At 40.4% G+C, this 24761-nt stretch overlaps 1 protein-coding gene across 2 annotated transcripts; it reads left to right on the top strand.

Annotated features, from left to right (window-relative positions):
• Positions 1-12333: 12333 nt before the first annotated feature.
• Positions 12334-24202, top strand: dmtn (dematin actin binding protein; the record flags this gene model as incomplete). 2 transcript variants are annotated; one of them, XM_080847211.1, is made up of 14 exons in its annotated part: positions 12334-12366; positions 12514-12588; positions 13534-13689; positions 13945-13989; positions 14577-14706; positions 18932-18976; positions 19131-19274; positions 19488-19597; positions 19893-19995; positions 20670-20734; positions 20934-20993; positions 22688-22753; positions 23841-23921; positions 24089-24202. In XM_080847211.1, the coding sequence occupies 14 exons, from the start codon at positions 12334-12336 to the stop codon at positions 24200-24202; spliced, it is 1227 nt and encodes a 408-aa protein (XP_080703337.1). The 2 variants fall into 2 exon arrangements, with proteins under 2 accessions (XP_080703337.1, XP_080703338.1); XM_080847212.1 differs by having other exon boundaries at positions 12343-12366; positions 20934-20990.
• Between the last annotated feature and the right edge of the window lie 559 nt (positions 24203-24761).

Raw genomic sequence — 24761 nt, 5'->3', positions numbered from 1 at the left:
TAATCATCACAACCTCTTCACGTCATACGTAAAAGGCGTGACCATAAAACACGCTCTGTAGATGGTGTACAATACACAATCAGAATTAATCGAAATCACGATTATAGGTTTATACTGCCGCCCGTTGGTATGAAAAAATAAAAACACAATACATAACTTGCCTCAAGTCTCTGCTTCAGGTTATTTAATAGCCCTATGACAAGATGCCATTAAAGAGTAGGATTCAATTATGTGGCACATGTGTAGGCCTACATTTAATGTTAGAATAGCCTACATAAGCTGTCATTGGCCAATAACGGAAAATAACTTCGTCATGGGCCCAGAGCATTAGAAGTAACCAATATAATTTCAATATTAATTGTATGGTTTTAATTTATTTCTGAAACACTTCCTTTGGAACGACAATTGGACTTTTTTCAGAACTATTAAACCCTACCTCAGCCGCGTTACACTCCCCTATTCTCGGAATGGGTCGAGCCACATGCAAAGGAGCATCAACAGGACCGAGTAGGCTACATGTCCTTTGCTGGGTTCTTTTTCCGCTCTCCTTGAAAAGGACCTGCGCAAGCTCTCAAAAAAACCGACACGCCTATTGCACAGTTCAGATGATGCCTTCTGTATTTTAATTTCATTTATGATGTGAATTTCCGAGGATATGTGTTTATCCACATGCTTCGATGAAGTGATTTTTCCGGTCTACTGTGGTGACAGCAGAGGATCAAGGATTGCTGAACCTTTTAGAACAGTCCTTAAGGAGGTAGGCATTCACCATTGTTATGCATCTGCACCCAAAGCTCTAACAAGATGCTACAAGGTGATCGTTGTCAAATGCTACTATATTGCTGATTTTCTTTACAACTACGTCGTTTACAAGAGCTCAGATGTTACCGTTTCTACCTCACCAGCTGAAAGAAGGAGAACACAAATGAAGTGATCAATTATGTTCTTTGCTACTGTATGCTGTTAAATTGAAGGTTACCGTGAGAAAGTTGTATCCAGCATCCCCAGCAGACAAGAGTAGTGTCGCCGACTATCATTGGCCTGTAACCGAATGCACTCAGTTTCTAAATATCGTCGCAACGAGGGTATTTTGATGGCTACTTGGTAGAGTTAAAATCTATTCTCGAGCGCGTTATTATTTAATTCTCTATAATATTCACAATTAAACTACTTTGGTTACTGTAAGCGTAAAGTGTTTGGCTATTTGGGTATAAGACTAGGCCTATACATTTAATCAATTAGTACATGGTTCAGGGCATCATTAGGCCTACGTTTTTGGTTGTGATGACTAAGCCAACTTTGTATATTTAGCATATTTAGCTAGTGAAGGAACAACTAAGTCCCCATTGAATTCCATAAAAAAAAAACATAGAACTTGGTAGGTCTTCGTAGTTTTCCTGTCGCAACAGGAAGCCACTGCTTCCTTAACTGGAAAATCTCTGTTTTGGTTGAAATGAAGGCTATAGTGTTGATTGTACAACCAAGACTCTGTCACCCTTGTAATAAAGTACAACGGAAATTATTATTTCACATTAAATCAAAATCAACATTTAGTTTTTAATTATATCCATCCCTTTGAAGTGCGGGTTCCCTATATGTCTTTTACCATTGTAATAGAGCAGGTAGGCTCTACAAGCTTGTAAAAGTACAAGATAATTGTTTAACATACTACTATAAGGTACGTTTTTGACATATTCCCCATTTGAATTACCCCACTTCCCATTTTTAGGCAAAAGAGAAACAGGATTTGGCATCCTTATTATAGCCCAGTAGATCTGACCGCCTTTGTTTGTTTTACTGTTAGTGTAAATCTATATAGTCAAAAGACTGACATCCCTGCCTCAGGAACTTCATATACATGAAAAACAGTTGCCTTGATCCACAATGTCAAGGTCCTCTCTCCATTCTTTTCAGATACTGATACAACGTTAGAAAAGGCATCCATTGGAAATAGTATTCAAAAGACAAGGGGATGTTGGGGTAGCCTGGCCATTACCAGCCTGTGACTCCATTTCATTCCGTCTTTCAGTCTGGCAAAACGCTATGCATTTTCGTTTCCGAGATGAGCGGGTGCTTAGCTTGAGGTTTAAAATCATTGGAGTTCCCTTAACCAATCAGCAACGTTTAGTAAGCATTCGGTAGATTAAACTCTTCCCAAAGCCAGTTGGGAGAAGAGCTACGACGTCCTTTCCAATCATAAAACTTACAAGAAAATACTCTTGTTCTCCTTTTAATTTTCTGATGTTCTCGAGAGTTGAGACAACTTTTCCGATAGCTTTTCGTGTCTTTTCCTCCAAGGCGAGTTTTGCATCACAGCTCTGAACTGTTCGCTGATTGGTCCTACAGGATTTTGAGTCCTGGAGACGATTGTCAACGGGGTTGGGCCAGACTGAGTATGAGCTTGAAATCAATTCAGGCGGAAATACGTAGGCTGGTATCACCAGGCTAATGTTGGGGCTGCCCATATTCAGAATTTTTCTGAACTGAATTTGAGAAAGAACATGACTTGCTTCACTTGAACCAGCCTTACGGTGTCTCTGTGCAAGGCAGAGATGTAATCAATGGCTCACTAATCTGATTGTACAAATCCAGCTGTCTGTTTCCTGGCGAGCTTACTGGACATGATCCCTGATCTCTCTTTAGGGGTGTGAAACATGTGGTTTGTGAAGAAAAGGTGGGATGATTCTTGGGTAAGACCAGCAGATGAGGTAGTTTTAGAATACAGGCAGTGAGGAGCCGCTGATAGGAGATGTTCTGGTAGTTTTCTGCTCTGATGAGGTATTGTGCTGGAGCCCTGTTATACACCAGCAGTGCTCGGTCATACTCTGGTAACCAGCTTGGATGAGCAGAATGCAGTGATGCGGATGTGTTGGCACATATAAGCACATCCCATGGCAATGCAGGCCAGGGGGAGTGCCTGTGTGTGTGTGTGAGTGTGTGTGAGTGTGTGTGTGTGTGTGTGTGTGTGTGTGTGTGTGTGTGTGTGTATGTGTGTGTGTGTGTGTGTGTGTGTGTGAGCATGTGTGTTTACCTGCATGCATCTGCTTGCGTGCAGTTGCACTAGAGGAGGGGGTGGTGGTGTGAAGGCTGCTGTAACCATGAGCTATATCCATGTCATCCATTGAGATAGACTCACAAGATATTGACCTCAATATGGGAAGTGGGTAATGATAATAAGAGGCATGGTTATGGCTGAGCAGAATGGATTGCTGTGGTAGGCTTTTCCCCTCCATGTGTTTTCTCGGCAGAGGAGAGAGAGAGAGGCCTTGCCCGTTGGTGATGCTTTCTCGGCAGAGGAGAGAGAGAGAGGCCTTGCCCATTGGTGATGTTTTCTCGGCAGAGGAGAGAGAGAGAGAGAGAGAGGCCTTGCCCATTGGTTATGTTTTCTCGGCAGAGGAGAGAGAGAGAGAGAGGCCTTGCCCATTGGTGATGTTTTCTCGGCAGAGGAGAGAGAGAGAGAGAGGCCTTGCCCATTGGTGATGTTTTCTCGGCAGAGGAGAGAGAGAGAGAGAGAGAGGCCTTGCCCATTGGTGATGTTTTCTAGGCAGAGGAGAGAGAGAGAGAGAGAGAGAGGCCTTGCCCATTGGTGATGTTTTCTCCAGAGGAGCCTGGAGGATTCTGGCGAGACTAGTGTTGCCCTGGTGACTGCAACGAGCGGCTGATTGGGCGTTGGCTGCTCTGGCTGTGCTGAGATAAGTGCATTTCAGTTGGGGTGGAGAGAGAAGGGGGTGGGGTCACACAGGAACACGAAGAGAGAGAGAGAGAGAGACAGGCTGCAGGGTGCTGGATGACGGGAAGCCTGTGTCCCTCAGCATAGGATTTCCTCCTCATCTCAGGCAAGGCTGGATGGAGCGCTGGTTTGTGTTGTTTTGTTTCTAAACTCAGTTCTTCCTGCTTCTAGATAACATGCTTTTCCTCCTGTCATTCTGTCGATTCCAGTGGAATTTCTGTTTTGCTTGGGCTAATATTGTTTCAGTAGGCTTAAAAACAAGTGAACCCATATGTATGATACTGTGGTAGTTTTATATCTAATATTATTTTCAGCATAATGATATTCATAGATTGAATGGACACATTAAAAGGCATTTGAGTATATCAAGAATGAATGAATGGTTAAGAATCTAAGATACTTCTGTTGTGAACTCAACCCTGTATCCGGAAATGTAGTCTTCAAAACATTTTTTTTTTTCAAAGATCAGGGTGACTGCATATAGAATTGCAGACTATGCTATTTGCATGGCTTCTTATACATCAAAGCTCATGTGTTTTTGCATTTCGGACCTTTCAGGGTAGTCATTCAGGGTGTATTTGTGTTTTTGACATCTTCCCAGATCTGGGCAGTTGCGGTAAGTTATAATCTTTTGACTGCCTTCACACTTCTAAAGGAGCTGTCAAGCTAAAAAGGCACCGGATGCCAAAAAGAGCCCGGATGACGTAATGTTGACTTTCGAACGCCTCTTGAGTGACAGTTTCTATGCCAACGTTAGCATTACGTAATCCGTTCACTACGTAGGCCGGGCGCTTATTAGCTTTAAGTCTCAGAGTCGTTCGAAAGCCATCAGCTACTTTTTAGTCGCTTAATATTGTGCCTTAACGGACACTACGCACCCGGACACTTTTTAGCTATCAGTCAGAGAGTCTCAAGAGTTGTTCGAAAGCCATCAGGTACTTTTTACACGCTTAATATTGGCTGCCGGTATTTTGTAAGTAAGCACACATCAACAGGTTTCGCGCGCTAGCATCTATATTGCTAATAGCAATTCCTCCTTTTGTGCGACAATATTAAGCGACTAAAACGTAGCTGATGGCTTTCGAACTACTCTTGAGACTCTCTGACTGATAGCCAAAAAGTGTCGGGGTACATAGTATCCGTTTAGGCACAATATTAAGCGAATAAAAAGTTTTAGCTACACCTGCCTGCTGGTAACCTGTAAGTTAGCAATGTCCGCTAGCATGTCAAAGCTAGCAAGCCCCCGTTGTTCTTTAGTAAAATGTTGTGCAAACAATGCCCTGTTTTGTTCAAATTTAATTGTGGGTGCCGTCAGATATGTCTTAAAATCACAACACATTAAGGACTTTCTTAATTTAAGCACAACAACAGATGAATAGCTTCAAGCTAACAAGATAGCTCGTTACACTAGCACGAGCTAGCTAATGAAATGTGCTTACTTTGATACTATAACCAACTAGCTAATCAACCACTTTCCTACCAAAGTCAAACATTAAGCACATGGTTGTTTTGGTTGGTTTATTGTAGGTCAAATACAAGCAAGCTGGTCTCAGGTAGCAAAGTACAATGCAAGATGCTCTGAAGTAAATCGCGTTAGGGTGACGTATTGGCGTTGGCATAGCAACTGTCACTCAAGAGTCGTTCGAAAGTTAACATTACATCACCCGGGCTCTTTTAGGCATCCGGTGCCTTTTTAGCTTGACAGAGCCATCCTGTCTGGAGCAGCTATAAGTGCATGAGATGAGAAGAGTGCCACTAGATCACACAAACAAAGGTTGACTCACTCTTTTTGCTCTCGTCTCAACTGTAAATGAGGGGCTAAAGTGCTACAGGAGAGCAGTCCCTGAGGAGTCACACCACATGCTTTATGCTTTAGTCAGTGGACATGCAGGCTTCACCAAAAGAGTATGTCAAAATGAACCATTTGTTCTAGGAAGTATTGAAATACCTCTGTAATAAGCATGGATAATGGTAGTGAAGTACCTCTGTAATAAGCATGGACAATATGAATGTCCAAATTCGTACTTGTGGTTTTGTTGAAGTCTTGCCCTAGACCAAGGCTAATGACTTAATGTGCGATTCCCAAAAGTCCTGTCTGCTCTAAGCCTTTACATGCTTCATTTCAGGTGTTTCTGTGTTGTTTCAGGGTTTATTTTTCAGTTGCATTTTTGTACTGAATGCAATCATGTGAAATGTAAACAAATGCAATAGAACACCTAAAACAAAGCATTAAGATGCACAGAATGCCCAGTAATGTTGGAATATTACATCTCTGTAGACCACATATAAGCACCAAAAAACCCGGATAGCTACAGTTTGACCATCTGCTATGCCGAGATGTAGACTTCTGTCTTTTCAGAAGTATAAAGAAACATTTGAGCATACTCTATTGTTAATTTAGATAAGCCGTGTGCTATCCCATGTGTAAAACATTCAGACAGTGGTTGCCAAAATATCTGAATGCACATGCTTCTTAAGCACAGGAAATATGGAGCTTTAACTTCGTCTCAAAGCTACAGCTGTAAATAATAGGCCTATCCATTCAGCCTTCGCGTCCTATTCATGTGTGGGCTGCAGGACTGTGTGTCTGTGTGAACCTCATATTGTTACATCCCATACAGCCTGAATGACTCCTACACTCCTTTACAGACTGTTTAAATGGTTGCTTCCAATAGCAACTTAGACTTTAGAACAAAAAAGGTCAGAAAGTCTGTGTTACTGAACTGAATTTAATCACGATTGCAAATCTGTGAATTATGCTTGTCATCCAACATTGAGAAGTTCATTATCGCCCTTCGAGGCCGCCTCATTCCCAGATTACATCCTTAAACACTGCTCAGCTCTTGGGGTGCTGTCTGGGGAGGACTCCAAATTGAACTTCATTTGGAGGCTGTCAGATGCAGATGGGACCTGGCTCTGCTAATGACATTGGTTTTGTCCATAGAGCCAGTGATAAATCATGTCAAAGAGGCGGCGTTTGGGAATGGTAGGTGCCCTTCATGGCTCAGTGAATCTGACCCATACTGAGCACCAGTTTCCATAACCTGCTGTGACATCTCATCCTGCTTGAGAACCAGGTCTGCAAAAATAGCTAATAGCTAGCTGTTGTGCTATCCATTCTCTCACGGATGGTCTTGTTCCTGAATGAACTGTGGACTAGACACTGCAGTGTTGTTTCAGGATTTCAGGAAGCTTATGAATTTCTTAAAAAGGAGAAGCAAAGGCACGTCTTCCACTGGGGTTACTCAAGCTGTGTTTTGTTTTGAACTATCATTTCTTGCAGGCATTCTTTAATTCCTTTAAGGAAGTATAGTGAGTACAACATCACAAGGGGGAGATATAAGAGCCACACAATTAGCCAGTGGCACACTAAAGTCAGAGTCTGCTGAATTTGTAATCTAGACCTGCTGTGTACACAGAGCATCTGTGTCTCTTTTTGTCTGGAAGGAAATGTATTCATTGAGCCTTGGGCTTTTAGACATTTGTTTTTTGACTAATGAATGTACTTCAGTCATAAAATATTCAGGACGCCAGCTTCCTGATTCATATACGAAACCGAAATTAGCAGTCTCTCTAATCAGAGCCGATAATGGAAGGCGATGCCTTTCTCTGGAACTGTGATGACTATTTGTCCGAAAAGACATTTCTTAGAAAGTATTGTTCCAGTTTTGGTCAGCGACTGAAATTTGAGATGAGACTAAAAAAGAGGTCCTCCTGAAAGACTGAGTTCAGTGGCAGGGCAATGGGAGAGGGAGGTGTTCTCCATACCGCGTCACGGATCCAAATGAGAATGAGAGGACATATTACTCTTGTGGCTCAGGATAAATGAGAGTTTGGGGGGGGGGACTGACTGAATGACCGCTCTCAGTCCCATCCCCAGGGACAGTTTCAGTGATGAGATGCAATGGTCTAATGTCCTATAAGAAGCTCATTTAAGTCAGGCTTCAACTTCCTGCTCTAATTTGCGTATGGCAGGTGATGTCAGTGTAGGGAAACAAACCATGTCAAGAAATGTTTTCAGTACATTTACCCTTTGTTCATTCAGCAGATGTTTTTGTCCCAAGTGACTTGCAGAAGATGAAGGATATATATTTAATAGCTTTAACCCAGCACTGTTTTTTGCTTATGTGGTTGACTATTTTATTGCTACATCTGGGATTTCAAACTGTGACGTTTTGATTCGTTAGCCAGTTTTTAAAAGGATGCAATAATGATCCTGATCCAGTAATGGCATCAAAATACAATTCACTGGTGGTAAATTATTTATACCTGAAACAGAGTATGTAATGGTAGCAAAAACCGTAGCAGTAGCATGTGTTCTCAAAGCCCACAGTACTGGAAGTAAAAGTAACCATATTGCAGGAGTCCTTGTCTAAATGTACCAGCAGTGGTTCTAGCAACCGAGGCAGAATCCTTATGCTACCCTCTGGATCAAATACAGCCAGTATTCCAGTGGGGATTCATTGATCCCCTGTGACTTCAGTGGGGATGTTAAATCGCCTCAGTAGGGGCCCAAAATTAGATGTGTCAGTGCAGTTATAGTCCAGGCAAAATAGCGTTTTACGACAGACTAATTGTAAAAGAATTTTTTTCAGCATAGATCATTTCTATGAGGTGTCCAGAACAACATGCTAAAATTCCTAAGAAATCCAAGTTGAGGAAATGTGTTTAATTCTCATCAATCTGAGATGTGTGCTTATAATGCATGGTAAAAATATGCCTCAAAAATGTAATTTTTTTCCTTTACTCCTATCAAAATGAAACTTTACACAATGAAAGTACCCATGAAAAGTACATTTTTTTGTATTACAAGTTTCTTTTGAAATTCATTTGAATATGCACATGAGCTCCACACTTATTGAATATGTCCAAAGGCAGAAACACCATTCATATGTATGACAAATACATCGGCCCAATCTTCATCCTATCATCCTACTGCCAATGGGAGATGGCAATGTTGATTTTAGACTGGCCTCTAACCTGAAAAATGCCTGGCTTGGTAGTACCTGCCTGGGGTATGGTGTTTCTGCCTATGCAATCAGGACATATTCAACTAGACGTAACGCAAAGCGTTACAAAATATGACCGCCGAACTGTTCAGTAGGTTTTGGCACAGAATGAGTCATGGTTGTCAGTGTGTTTGTGTGTTTTTATGTGTTTTGTGTGTGTAAATTGGTTTGTGTTTCATTTTTATGTATTAAAGGAATTATTTGTGATAGATTTTGATGATTTGGTTATGTAATGTTTTGTGTACTACTTTTTTGTGGATTGTTTTGGTATATTTTTCTTTTGCAATGTAGTTTGTTAAAACAGGTCAAATAAAGAGGTGTGGAAACAAAGTGAATTTTCCAACCACCAACAGGTGGCGCTATAGGTGATATCAGTCAGGCATATATACGCGTTCGGGCTGGATCCAGCGTCCACCCTAAGACATTTTCTCTGGATCAAACAATGTATGCAAGAGTTATAAGAGACTTTGTGTTTTGTGGCAAGCACTGGCAAGTTGGCAAAGTTTGAGGGTCTGCCACGCCCACACCTTCCGACTAATGAGAAAATCTTATATAACTTTTAGTCGCCCATGGCTGAAGAGTAACCTGACCACATTTCAAGGCGTGACCATTAAATTCGTCGGAGGAGTTCGATCAGATGTGAGGTGTGCAAATGCTGTCAAAACGTATCTTCCACTCAAAATGGCCGACTTCCTGTGGACCTGCCACCATGGCGTCAAGAGACTTTTTAGTGAGTCCAAGCATGATGAAGACGTGTACCGAATTCCGTCAAGCTTCGCCAAAATAACCCCAATGCGCAGGTTTTTTTGCAATGTTCTAGGGGGCGCTACATAGCCATTTTGCTCCATCCATGGACAAAGACTCTACCGAAGATGGACGGTTACAGGCTTGATGTCCCTGGCAAACTTGGTAATTTTACGAGCACTTTGACATATATTCGATTAAAACACCTAATTTTTGCTTAGGTGGCGCTATACATGTAATGACTGGTTATGGTATGGGTTGACATAGCCCCTTGACACAAACATACAAGAACAATTTGGCCCTCCAAGGCCCTACGGTTCTCGGGATATTCGAAGAAAACTGTGTCGCGCCACCTACAGGCCAGTTGGTGTATAATCATATAAATCCACAAAACTTAACGTTGTAGGTGTCATAATGATCCCACACCTCCGATTTCGTGCAGTTCTGACCTTGTCAACTTACAATTAAAATGTTTTACAACACTCCATTTTTGCTTTTTCATTTGTAACTAGGTGGCGCTATACATGAAATAAGTGGTAGTGGAATGGTTGACATGGCCTCTTAAGACCAACATACAAAAAAAATGTGGTCCTACGGTTTTCGACTTATTCACAGAAAACTGAATCGCCCCACCCTCTTTAAAACGGGTACAGTCCGACGGGGGTGCAACGGATCAAAACGAAAATCAATGGTTCCACGCTCATCTAGTGGGGCTACATGCCCACCAAATTTCGTGCACCTCGGTGTTTCAGTGTCCCAGAAATCGTTGACAGAAAATCGGCAAACAGAAAAAAAAAGAAGAAAAAGAAAAATAACCAGAAAAAAAACTCAGACTAAACCTGTCGCACGGCGGTCATAATAAGTGTGACGCTCATGTGCATATTCAAATTCATTTCAAAAGAAACTTCTAATACAAAAAAAGTTACTTTTTATGTATACTTTTACTATGTAAAGTTTTATTGTAGTAGGAGTAAAGGAAAAAAATAAGCCTATTGGGTGTATTTTGGACATATTTGATTAGTGTATAGCTCATTTGCATATTAAAATTCATTTTCAAAGAAACTTGAAATACAAAACATTACAATTTTCATGGGTACTTTCATTGTGTAAAGTTTTATTTTGAAAGGAGTAAAGGAAAAAATTACATTTTTGAGGTGTATTTTTGCCATGCATTATTAGCACACATTTCTTAGGACTTTTTGTATGTTGTTGTGGACACCTCATAGAAATGATCACAATTACAATTAATTCTATTTTTGGCTCCAAAATGGGCTATTTTGCCTGGACTATTAGGGCGGGAGTCTCTTTCTGCGTGTCAGGCTTTCACCGTTTACACAGGATTGACTCATAATCACTGAACCGGATGTGGATTGGAATCACATTGGAAATAATTCCACCAGTGCTGGCCCTGACAGTGTTTCAGCCCTAGGCAAGATTTGATACTGGTCAATATACACCAGTTCATTGGTCAATGGTCATAAAATGAGTGCAATGGCTGTTGTGATTGGTTAGAACTCAGCAGCAGAGGAGATGGGAGACACAATCCTTCAGTTGTCGTGAGAAAGCATACTTCCAAAAACAAAATTTTCAGCAACACCATTCTATGTCGCCTCTGCCATTGGCCACCCCTGAACTCTACAAAATGCCTTCTTATGCTATCACACAATTGCCAATTAAGTTGATAATTCTTAAGACAGACCTTTTATGACATATATAATTTGACTGCCCTATTTATTAGGCAAGTGTTTTAAAAGGTCAATATTATTGGATTTCAGTAAATCACATGACCTCACTTATTTCCCTTCCCATTCACATTGATTGACCATTGATTTTGTCCCATTTGACTTTGGTCCTTGAGAGCCACTTCCATTTACTTAACAGTTCATTAACTTTACAGTTTTTTGCAATTGCTTTGGTACATGGTCAGATCAGAATCAAAATTCTTGTACTTGAACTTGAAATTTTGAACAAACTGCAAATGCTTTGGTTTATTCATGCAAATTAGTTTCTTATTGTTGCTTATTGTCTGCAGTTGCCTACATTATCAATTGCATATGTCATGTTGATTAAAATGTATAAAGCAGCTTCTCTGTTGAATGGTCAAATCCCCCAAAACATCTAGGCATGTACTATTTATTGTGTACGGCATACACATACAAAATGGTTAAACCATTTATCACTGTTTTTCAAGCGTATATTTCAAAAGTCTCAGTGACACAATTCTTTTTTAACGTGTGCTAATTTTGTAAATCACTTGTCTTTAGAACTATGATGGTTTATTTTTGATGGCAAGGCTTGATTCAATATGTCCAAATGCAGGAAATATGTCTAAAATCTCACCGGTCAGAATGTACCCTCCGGGTAATCATCTCCAGTGATCTCAGTCCTTAGAGAACCCTTAGTCCTTCTGTAAGGACCAGCTGGTTATTCTACATCCTTCTACTACATTCTCACAGGATACAATCACTTTGAAATGTGTTGTGTTGAAATGAGAGACATGGATAACACTGAACTTCTAAAACATAGTATTCATGTAAGTGGAGACTAAAGTTATAATGATCAGTTATTGTTTGTCAAAGAGATGGAAAAAAACACCCAGGATTAACTAATACATTGACAAAATGACCAATCATTTTCACTGTATTGTTCATAAACAATAACATAAAGACTTTTTATTCTGACATATTTACTTTTGAGACATAAACTAAAGATTTTGAGCAAGGTATAGACTTTTTCAGGCTACTTACTGTTTTAAAATGTTATGGATGATTCGAGGAATGTACCAAAGTGACTAACTTCTTCCCTTTCTAAGATTTTATTATAGTAACATCTGTGTCATCAACAAGGTGAATGATTGCAAGCTGTTTTTCCGTCATGCAAAAGGTTAATAATCTTTCCCTCTTATTACTCCATACATTTTCAGTGATTGATTACATATGTATCTTAAATCTCATTTAAGAGATTTCATTCAGATTTAGTGGCTGTGTTGATTGAACTTTCACCTTTTGACCCCATCTATCTTATTTCCAGACGGCTACTGCTCCGTGCAGTGTGTCCTCTTCGCGAGGTCCTAGTGCCCCTGGATCACCAGCCACATCCATTGTGGTAAGATCAGCATTTATTCTAAATGTGTGTTCACAACCATGCCTGAAAATCCTTAATCTCATTCGTTATGTGAAATAGAGACCCAGGTTAAACACTCCCCCAATAAGGGCCTCTTTGCCTTCTCAGAGTCTGCTTGTTAGCCTGCGTACATGATAGCATATCGTCTCTGTTATCTGACAGGAGACATGCATTCACCACACCAATTCTCAGGAAGTCTCTTGCTATTTCAAAAACCAGTTTTGAACTTAAGTCTCTTTGTAGCTTCTTTTACCCGTTTCAAACACCCAATTAAAAGTCTCTCTGTTCAACGTGTCTATGTAGGAGTCGTCAAGTCATCTATCTGGCCGATCATTTGCACTATTAATATTTCTTTCTTTCATGTAAAAGGAATCAGCAGATATATTAGGAAGGATGCCTTTTGCAGTCTCAACAAATATGTTGCCCCCACAAAGTTGGAACTGGCAGAAATGTAGACAATGATGTGTAAAGATTCTGACACTCCGTTGCTTTGGGAGAGTTGAGAGCTTCTGATCGTTTCTCCGTTGCCTTGGGCTTTTTTTTGGCAGGCTGTTTCTTTTGTGCTGAATTGTAACATTATTTTATCTGGCACTGAAAGCTCTAGTGAAAATATTTGAACTAGAAAATGTAATGAAAATGCCCTTAAAACATTCGAATCTAGTTAGGCTGTAGGTAGGTTGTAAGGGTGCCTTTAATTATTATTATATATTTTTTGCATTACTTGTGTCTCAAATATTGAAATATGCCCATTCAAAGATTTGTTGGACTTTGTGTTTCTGTACATTTTGAAATCAGAGCTTTCATTATGATTACAGCCTCAGTAATAGTTTTAGTAACAGTTATCAGTCTTCATGGTAGTCATTTTACCTATATCTGCTCTTAAAATCATATTGGTGGGCCTCCTTTTTTAATTTGATTTGCATGTAGGCACGAATGGACAATCAGGTCATTGGTTACATGGATCTGGCAGCCATTCCCAGAGACAAAGCCATTCTGGAGGTGGAGAGGCCAGACCTAATGGTGTACGAACCCCATTTTAACATTTCGTCCCTTGGCAGATCAAGCCGCTGCACAAGCCGTGAGGTCAGTGTCCTTATAACTCCTGCCGTCCTCTCAAGTATTTAATTGAAATAATGCTGTTTAGAGACCTGTTTATTGTTTATGGTTCTTGTATTAAAACACCGACATATAATTAGAATCCTGGGTGTGCTGCTTTTCTTAGAGCACAGGATGTGCAATTGTGTGACGACCAAAGTGTGTTTGTTTGCTTTGGTTTGCTGTTTCATCATTTCACACAATGACTGCTGAAAGTTTCATGGGACTCTTTCCTGCTTTCAGAGGTCGATGTCACCACACTCCATCTCTCCGCCTCCTTCTCCTGAGGTAAGGCATCGCTCCTTTGTTTTAATGGTCATGTGGTCCATTTGAAATGAGAAAAACACCACATCTCCGCAGCTCATTTGCATTCCTACGATGTGAAGATTTATTTGAATACATCGTGAAGGAATGTGTTATTAAAAGATTCAGCTAATGGCAGAACCTGTAATTTGATCTGAGCTATGAAGTGTTATTTCCTGCACATCCATAGCAGCTGCTCCGGCCTTATAAATCACTAGTGATAATTGCATCTCCTTGCAGAGAGGAGCATTAGTCAGCAGGGGTATTGCCACTGCTACTTATTGAAGTAAAGCACATTCTCAGAGCAGATATCAGAGCAAAATCTGAAACATGTAGCTTTCTCCTGCAGAAAATACTACATTGATCGAAAGAAACACATAAAGTGACTGTGACTTACAAAAAGTAGGTGACAGTGATAATTAATTGAGTAAGTTAAAGGGATAATTGAGACAAGTAGAAATTTCAAGAAAAAAAGACTAGTGGATAATGCACAAGAAGAATTGTGTGATGAAACTAAGGCTTCTAGATGAATCCACAGCCTGTTCCCTTTCTCCATTCCCCTCTCTCCCTAGCTGTTCTGCAAGGAGCCTAAGGAATGGCCAGAGCAGGGCTCTCCCGGAGGCTCCAACATGGGCTCCACCACACAGCTCCGTAAAATAAGCACTTCCTCGCGCGGAAGCATGCAACACTTTCACAGGCCAGGTCAGTTACTACCCCGCAGAACACCTTACTGTCGAACACACAATGACTCACACTCGTCTATCTATTTTTTTTAAGTCTTTTTTAAAATAAAAGACCTTATACAGACCAATACATTTTGAATATCATCTAGAATGGGATACATGCTAATGTGCTAAGATCAAGGACTCTTCACAGTAGAGGGAAATTAAGTAATATGTTTGAAGCGTCTAAAAGCCACTAAAAGTTATTTTACAGAAATATATCACTTGGAATTGCTATCTTGAGCCGAAGCCCAAGTTGAGGATATCAATGGTTTGATATCACACAAGTGGCGACAGGATGTTATCCTATCAAAATAAGTTGGAGACTAAGGGCCTGATTTACTAATATGCGAGCGCTGCTTATTCTGCGTTCGCAAATTAACGCACAGTGTTTTTGTGCATTTTCCGTGGTATTTATCAAGCCAGATCTGCGCTGGGCAAACTGTGCTTACTCCACCCTTTAAAGACCCTGATTTACTAACATTGATTTGCGAACGCATCTTAATCTGCGCCTTTGCCAGGCGGACATTAACGCACTCTGTTTCCCCGCATTTTCCGTGATATTTATCAAGCCAGATACGCGCTGGGCAATCATTATTTAGCGCACCGTTAAAAGACTGGAGAACTTGCCAGCAAGTTACTGCCACCATGGAGATTCGAGAAAGAAAAAACTAAGGTTCAGCGAATAGATAGGGTGATAGATATATTGGTTCACGTTCGCTCAATCACTGAACCTGATTCAATGGGTTATATTGTTGTTTTGCCCGCCATCACCTATAGGGATGAGAACCGATAAGATTTTAACGATTCCGGTTCCTTATCGATTCCTGCTTATCGAACCGATTCCTTATCGATTCTCTAAACGATTCTTATAATTGGGTAAGGGGTGAAAAAAGAGCACAAACGGGTTTTTTACATTAATGTTCTTTTATATACATTTTTAGAATGTTTACATACACATTTAAATAAAACGTACATAACTTAAATAAAATGTGTTCTGTTTAATATAAACGTTCATAAAAATAACAATGCTCCTTCCTTTTGTAAAAGGGTATATTATTAACTGAGCTGCCAAAAAAAATTAACTAGCAGTGGCAAAGACTATTTACAATTTTTGTGCAGAAAAATGTGCATGTCTGCCTTCTCTGGGAGGATACACGATCGCTCAGGGCTAATTGTGTGTCCAGCTTGACTGTATATTTTCTTGTAGGTTGCTTGGTTGTATTGCTAATAGCGAACTATTATGCTTAACGCTTCTAATAGCAATGTAGAGTCCACTACAAACACAATAACGTACTGAAACATACTTACTTGTATCATGTACAAACTAGGCACTCAGTATCAGTGACGTGCAGTCAGGGTAGGCAAGGTAGGCACTGCCTACCCTGACAAAATTCAAACGTAAAAATGTTTATTAAATAATTTTATTTAATAAACTTGTATTTGTATTTGTACCGAGTATTCTTGTGATTTATATATGCAATACATACGTTATTCCAATTGTTTAGACGTTACGATGACAATTGTATCAGTTACGCATAAACAAATACAAAAAAACGGTAGAATAAGCAGTGCCTTTACTGTCCATTCATTTTGAACGGCAGCGAAAAACTCATGTCGCGCATGCGCACTTAGATTCTGTATTCTTTAATATGTACGTCGAAAGGAGGCACAACTCTACTGTGCCTTTGCACGTAAATATGTTATGCCAGTAATCATCTACGTTACGTATCAAACATGGACCAATTAAAATTGAGATATTACTGGACATTTGCGCAGCTGACGTCATTACACCAGCTAAGCGTAATCCCCGCGAAAATCAAAGTAAAAATGACAACAGCGGTATCTACCGATATTGTGGAACTTAGACATTTCTCCAAACTCGACTTTAATAGAAAAAAGTAGTAACTAGCAAGAGGGAGGCCTATTCCAACACTAAATGAAATTCTGCAGAAAAAGGGACCAAAAATTGTCGTTTCAAACGGACTGGTATGACAAAAAAGATTGGCATTGTGGCTGTGCTAGTCAGGTGAGTTAGAAACTATTTTGAGCTTAATTTTGAAATGATAAGTGTGGGGTTGAATTAATGCCGACTGCAAGCCATTTGCTTTCATATTCAATTGAGCAGTGTGTGTTCTCATTGCTGCTGACTGACATACATAATTGGCCGCTGTGCGGATAAAGATGTTTGCATTCTGATGATGGACATTAACTGGTGTGTGCATGCGTGTGCGAGACTGAGAGTACGATATGTTATCGTGATTGGATTTTTTTTTTATACATCGATCGACCGTGCCTGTGTGCCGCACTTGTACCTACTGTTGTGACGTAGCCTATTAGCCTAAACAATAAATAAAGTAATCTGGCTTTCATAACTCAGTGCCTACCCTCGTACTGACTTCACCGCACGTCACTGCTCAGTATATTTAACACTTAGCTATTGCTGCCACTGAATTGGCTACGAGAAACTTATCAATATCGAACTGTCAAACTGAGGGAGCTGCACGCGTTATTATTAACGGAGTCTTTTGTACAGCCTAACCTAGAACCAACAGAGGGGAGGCAAGCACTGCCCCTGCCTCTAGCCAACGGCTGAAAATAGAAGATTCTACAGTTAAGCTAGCCTAGTTATGTAAGTTGTATATAATATATGACAATGTCCAACATCGCCCATTCTGTTAAGCAATTCAATGCTAAGTTTAGTTATGGTTAACACGAAAACGCAAACGTTTGCTGATAATACACGAGTAACACCGTTATGACTTATGATAAAACATTTTGAGGAGTTTACCTTGGCAAGTTAGGGATGAAGCGCCGACGTTAGTTGAGCTGCTGCTGGCATCGAAAACATGACATTCTTGTAATTTTATACCATGTGTGCTCAAGTGCTTATTCATGGTAGATGTACTTCCTCCCTTTGAGGAAATACATTTTTTACAGAGTTTACAAGGGACCGTGTTTGCATCCGTTCGGGTGAAATAAAGCCACACTTTAGATCGCTTCTGTCGAGTTGCCATTTCTGCTGCGGTCTGATTATTATTAAGAGTTCGCGCATGCGCAAACGGCACATAGACCCGTTAACAGACCCGGTTATGAATTTGGCTAACGATTCCAAAGATTCGGCTCATTGGGAACCGGTTCTAAACAAGACCCGGTTCTCGGTTCCCATCCCTAATCACCTACAGCGAGATGTTTAAAAGAACACGATTATAAATAATATGCTATTGGCGGCATCAATGCATAAACTGTCTATTATAACAATATAGATGTGTACATGGCAAGATTAATACGTTCTACAAGGGACATGGGTTCACTACAATATATCCCCACTGAAACAAATACATTTACCAAGTAGCCAAAATCACCGTTGCTCAATCATGGATAGATGGCACTATTCCGGAAGATAAAACTGTCATGGACAGACCACTACCAAGTAAGTCATGGTCATGTTGGCATCACATATGACCTGGACATTCATTGAATATGTGTGCTTTCTGTTTCGGTAAATGTGTTCGTGGATTGAAGGTGGGACTGTTTGCATGTGGGTGCGATCAATTTCTCCAATTACGTTCGGAAAGTTTAATTTCATCTATATGAATATATGAATTATACGAGTTGAAAAAAATATTTCTGTTCGCTGTCTCTGTCTCTGTCGTTGCCTTGCTGCTGCCATATCAACGTTTTCAGACTCAGTGGAAATGCGCTTCCTGGTTAAGACGTGCTTTTATGAGGCAGAGAATTAGCCTGCAAATCAGAGATGTGCGCTCACCAGGCAGTTTAGTAAATACGACGCAATACATCATTAGACGCACTCCTCCCATTAAATAGCGCTTCACGCCTACGTTACCACCCACGTTTCGGATGGGTGCAATCCTGTTAGTAAATCAGGCCCTAAGAATTGCAGAAAATGTCTGCATAATGACATTTTGTAAGAACTTTTATTGGGGCATGTGGAAGCTTGAACATTAGTTTCTATTATTGTCATTGGAGGAGACTTCAGGCCATGAACATATTTAAAGTCATTTGTAAAACTCTGAATTGCTTACAAGCAAACAATAACAATGGTTCCTTTAGAACAGTGCTTTCAAACAGCATGGGGGTGATTTTCAACTAAATCATCAGTTTCCCTGTGTTATATTTGAATGTTGTGGTTGCTGTGGTTAATGCATGTTGATTTGTTTTGATGTTTGCTTGTTTTTTTTCAGATAATGGATCCAACATTTATAAAAAGCCTCCTATTTATAAACATGGTAAGTTCCAAACATACTTTGAAAATAAGAGGCACACCTGGAGTGTTATGTTATTTATTTGTTTATACAAAATGCTTTCATAATTTTCATGCTTTTCATAATTATTGTGACTGTATATTGTTCTGTCTTTGACTCTACTGTTTTCTGTCTTTAGACTCTTCATCACCACAAAATAAAAACACAGGGGACAACATAATCAAGTCCTCCAAGTTCCCAGCAGCCCAGCCTCCTGATCCCAATGTGCTCTCCAAGATTGAAACCGAATACTGGCCTTGTCCACCCTCATTGGCTACCATGGGTACGTACAACCTGCTTTCATATCTATGGTTAAACTCAATCATCTGTTCTTGAGTACATCTTACCCTTTTGATATAGTTCATGTGGTACCGTTTCCTCATGCTTAGACAGAAGATTACACTGGAAACTAGTCCAGCATCCACTGGTCAGAGCGGAGTGAATATCCTCATACCAGTGACAGCATGGTTTAATCATCTGTTATTTATCCCCTCAGAGATTGAATGGAGGAGGAAAGCAGTGGAGGAGGGGAGACTGGGGGAGGACGATGAATACGAGGACCTGACGGAGGACGCCAAGCAGCTACAAGAACAGGAGCTTAACAAGGTAAGAGAGGCGCGCTGTGCTGTGCTGCAGGGACACTGTGTGCCCCATCAATCACAGTGCAGGGCGGAACGTCTGGTTTCCCTGGCGGCAGACAGCTCTGAATGGGGTTCTACCAATGGTCTCGCAGGAGCCTCTGTGCTGAGTGGGGTTTCTGCTACACCAGTGAGTGGCACTGCGCAGGATGTTTTTTGGGGGGGTCAAACGGCCTGTTTCACCATGCGGGCGGGTGTGTCTGGCCGTCTGAGCCGAAGTACTCTAATGGACTCTTGTAATCAAAGGGTTGTTTGTTTTCCAGATCCAGTCCAACTTGGGCAAATTGATTCTGAAGGAGGAGATGGAGAAATCAGAGTTCCGCAGGAAAACTTGCTCACTTCCAGACAGGACACACATGCACTTAGGTGAGTGCTTTATGAGATGTGTTTGCTGTGTGTATTTTCCCTGTATCCTTTCTATGTGCTTTGTATGTGTGTGTATACTGTATGTATGTGCGTGTGTCTCAGGATTCTTGGTAATTGACTCCCAAATAAATGACCAAGTTCATACAGGAAATCGGAGTGACGCCCCTAATTAGTGACAACGCAACCTATCCAATCACCTTTGCTCCCAAACGCCTGCGCTAGTTTAAATCCTCCGGTCTCCAGGCCAGATTCACCCAGCTCTTGAGCTAAGACCCCGCTTATTTGCTCCCTCCTCCTCCCCAGCTCCACCTGTCTAGATCTGCTTATAGTTAAAGGCGGATTTTCGTTAATTCCTGCTTGTCTTATTTATTGTGGCAGCAATTTACAGTGTAAATTGTATTTTATGCAGCTTCAGTTGCAGTTTTGCAGCTTTAACTTGCAGCAGCAGCTTGAGCAGATCTAGGGCGCCATGACCAAACATACTACCTTGTACTTACATTAATAAAATCTTATTTACTAATTCTGAGAGTTTCCTGTCTGAAATACATTAGAACTAAACATAAATAGCATGTGCTTCATACAGAGACTGGGTGTGTTCATGTACCAAGATGCCCATCCTACAAAGCATATACATTTTGTGTATGAATGATTGATAGCATCTGTTTTCCTCTCAGGATCCTCCTCAAACACCTCCAAATCCACCTCATTACCTGCCTGCAGTCGATCAGGCCTCACCAGGGTAAGATTGGGTGGCTTAATTGGGTGGTCTTTGCTGGTACTCAATTACGTTAAGTTTTGTCTCCTTTTGTGGTACTTGTGAATTAAATATTAGATGTAGAATAGAAAACATTAGAAGTTTTTAGTAGGTCCACTGAAGAACATTTTTGCAAATGCATTCCTACACAGTCAAGGTCAGCTGCAGATGTGTTTTTTCTCAGCTGCAGTCTGCAGACTTTCCTTCTACAGAGGGGGACCAGGCGAGGCCAGGTACGCAACATGTTGGAATGATTTTAATATGAAGGATTATTCCATTTAAAAGTTTTGTTAATTGTCAGATGTTCCTCTGATTCATACTTGTATGCTCTGTGGCCATTTCAAACTAAGACCCTGTTTAACATACCTGATATCAACAGCTAAAGAAAAAACTTATGCATTGTGATTTACTAATTGAGTACAAAACAGAATAGGCAAAATATATTCCTAGAACTAGGACCTACAAGTGTAATAAATGCATTATGCTTGATGTTCTCATAATTGGACATTTTGTGCATATTTTCTTACAAATCCAGAAGTTAACAAATAAGTGCATTGGTGCCTACTTGTTTTGATTTGTAGAGACCAATCATAGCTTGACTATAGTTGGCATTGTTTTTCATCCTTGTGATGTATAGCACATTTTATTCATTACAGCATATTTTTTCATATAGCAGGTTCTTCTGTTTAAATTGATTTTAAGTATTGCTTTTGTTTGTCAGTGCTGTACTTTATGGAAACATCTCCTGTGAAATTAGCAATAAATGAATATGGACTTAATACTAGTGCCATGCCCTTTACAATCATACATATTAGGGCATACAAAGGATGCTCATGATAGGTTCACATTAAAGGGACATTATGAAGGTTATTTTTGTAGATGACTAGTTTTGATGCCATATGCTCATGATAACGACCGATACACACATGTATTAACCCCACTAGCTGCCCTCACTTGTGTTGTGATGTGAGTCAAAAACCCTGCAAAAATGTACAAACATCTTTTACACAACTATATCGCCAAATATATCATCAGAATATAGTTATTGGTGTTTGCCAGGCAAGTTTGGTAGCTTTTGGCTATTTGTAGATGAAACTCTCTCTGACTTTAAATTCAATAGCTAGTAGGTATTTATATTGCACTCTCATAAGTCCCATTGATTTGGCTAAAATTGTCACTCTATAGGTGAAGTTAGCAACAAGTGCCTAGCGATTTGCAAATATACTCATACTGTATGTAAATCAATATATAATATACATTTTTATATTATACAATGTGTACATTATGTGCTCATTAATAGAATGAATCTCGTCCATGCCCTTTTATTTGAGTCATCTTCTGTCTTTTCTTTGGGGGAAGTTTTCTCTGTGTGAAGTAATAATCTCTCCCACATTTTACACTCTTCATGTCTCTCTTTTGGTGTTTTGCAGGACAACAGGTAAGCTTGTTTCATTGGTGTGTGTCTATATGGTTTGGACCTGGCTGCATGTGCACTGTTATAACACTCAGTCTAACTGGATGTTGCTTCCCTTAGTAGCCATAATGGTTTCACATTAACACTCATTTTACTTTTTACTTCAGCTAAAATCCAAACTGAGCAATTATGCTGCTAAAATGAAGTTGAACTTTACTATCGGGCAGTGTATTTGCCTGGTTGGATTTCTTGCCTTTATCTCAGTGACATAATGGAACTGGGTCCTATCTGGCAGTGATTGGCCATGTTCATTAAAGAATGTTCCCATTTTACCATCAGAACTAATGTGCTCTGATGCTTTGCTATACTGGAGGAAATTGCTTTGTATGTTTTCATTTATTTTGCATTGCCAAAACCTGCACCGCAGAAGTCATTGGGGGGGGGGGGGGGGGGGGGGAGAATTACTGTTTCTGCCAGTTTCTTCTGTTTGAGGGAATGTCTGGGACTTTGTGGTATCTTTTTAGAATGGAGATACACAAAGAGGGAGAATGGACAGAGGAAACTCACTGCCTAGTATTCTGGAACAGAAGGTGAGGGGTCTAGGTTGTCTCAAACATATACACTGTGTATATGCCTCATGTACTGAGCACCTCCAAAGTTTTCACTGTGCCTCAAAAGCTGACATCACTAGCTATAAGGGGACGGCCCAGTGTTCTGAAAGCCCAATATTCCGAAATCTCAATATTCCGAAAAATAGTCCCCCTGGCATAATTTAGAAATATTTTAAGTGGCACAAAACACACACAGCATTTAATTTGCGCAGCGGAGACGGTCACCGGGCTATCAAACATATCACTTTTCCTAGGCAATATTTGTTAATTTAGCCTACTCTGGTTTTGAATATGGGGTACCATTTGTGCGAAGGAAATCACCGGCAGATTGTCGCATAACAAGCACTGACAAAGCATGCATGCTGTCATTATCATCGCGATGCAAATGCCATTTGTGTATAATAATATTCTGAATTAAAGTTTGTGCTGGTGAAATAAATGCATTTATATGTTTATGATTGTGTTTAATTCATTGGGATGTGCATGTGGGCTATAGTGGTTCACGTTGCTGTGCTCACAATTTCGGAACAGCGGGTTGTCGGAATAATGGGCTTTCGGAACATTGCCAAGGAACCAGCTATAAGCCAACTGACAAGCTAACATCAGCTATAAGCTAACTGAATAACCACCATATGGCCATCAACATTCCACCGCCCTCTGCAGCTCTGTATTTGATGCAATTGGAACTGAGAGGGGAAAGTGGAAATAAGAAAGGCACAGCCTAGATATTTTGTGGTGGGGGCAAAAGAAGACTTTGGAGGTTGTGTCTCCCTGATCATGCAACCCCATTTTTGAAACTTGCTGAGCATGCTGTTCTTCTCTGGGACTGTCAGTGTTTACAAGTAGGCCCGCTTTTAAAACATGGAAATGCTGTTCCCCCTGCTGTAGTTTGGAACATTCATCCCTTAATCTACTTCACTGGTATGAGCTCTTTCCTGTCACTCTGCAGTGAGTCATGCTGGACAGTGTCCGGCCATAACAGGGTTGAACGCCTCTCGTGGAGTTTTCTGATTTTATGATGAAACTAGCATGTTGACACTTGATAGCTGTGCTGACTTGTCCTCAGATCTACCCATATGAGATGCTCATTGTGACCCATAGAGGGCGCACCAAGCTCCCGCCAGGTGTGGACCGAACTAGACTGGAGGTAAAATGTGTTTACATACAGTTGTTTTATTCATGGAGGATGAAATTGTGTCGTCATCATCATTATATAATTTTACTTACATGAGGAAAGTGCATTTGTGATATAGGCATCTAAATCTCTTTGTGAAAAGACTGATAGATTGGCTGCTCTGCTTCCTCCCCTCACAGAGGCACCTGTCTCCAGAAGAGTTCGAGGAGCTGTTTGGAATGCCCATCACAGAGTTTGATCGTCTGTCGTTGTGGAAACGCAACGACCTGAAGAAGACGGTGTCACTTTTCTAACGACGGTGACACACTGAGACTTTGGGCCGTTGGACACAATATTTGGTCTGCTCTCTGAGGCAAATCATCTCTATCAACTGAAGAGTTCCATTGAAAATGCAGGAAGACGCTTACATTGACATATACAAAATAGAGCCATATCATATCTGAAAGCTATACTTCAATACTTCATTTCCTGTCCTTTCACCAGTCAAAGCTGAAGCCTCCTGTGTGTTGTCCTGTCCTCAGTATGGGCTTTGCGTTTGTGAGCTATTCATTCTACCATAACACGGTCTACAGTATACACCAAAGGCTTTAGTCTCTAATTCTACATCATAAAGTTAGTCTTAACAGTTCATGTTGTTCCTAATACTGATATTAAGAGCACTGTGGAGAGCTCTGATACTTGGCTTTACCGACCAGGCCTTGACTAAAACACCAACCCACTTTTAGTCAAATGTGTGGAAAAGATTAATTTGATAATACTCACTACATATTTATAGAGGCAAACATTAAATGCTTTTCTGAGCAATTCTCAAAGTGCCCATTTAATGTTTTTTTAAATGATATGCAAGACCAT

Source organism: Sprattus sprattus (assembly GCF_963457725.1).
Source record: "Sprattus sprattus genome assembly, chromosome: 11".
NCBI lineage: Eukaryota > Metazoa > Chordata > Actinopteri > Clupeiformes > Clupeidae > Sprattus > Sprattus sprattus.
The sequence above is the reverse complement of the archived record's forward strand: the minus strand, read 5'-3'. Positions and strand labels throughout refer to the sequence as shown.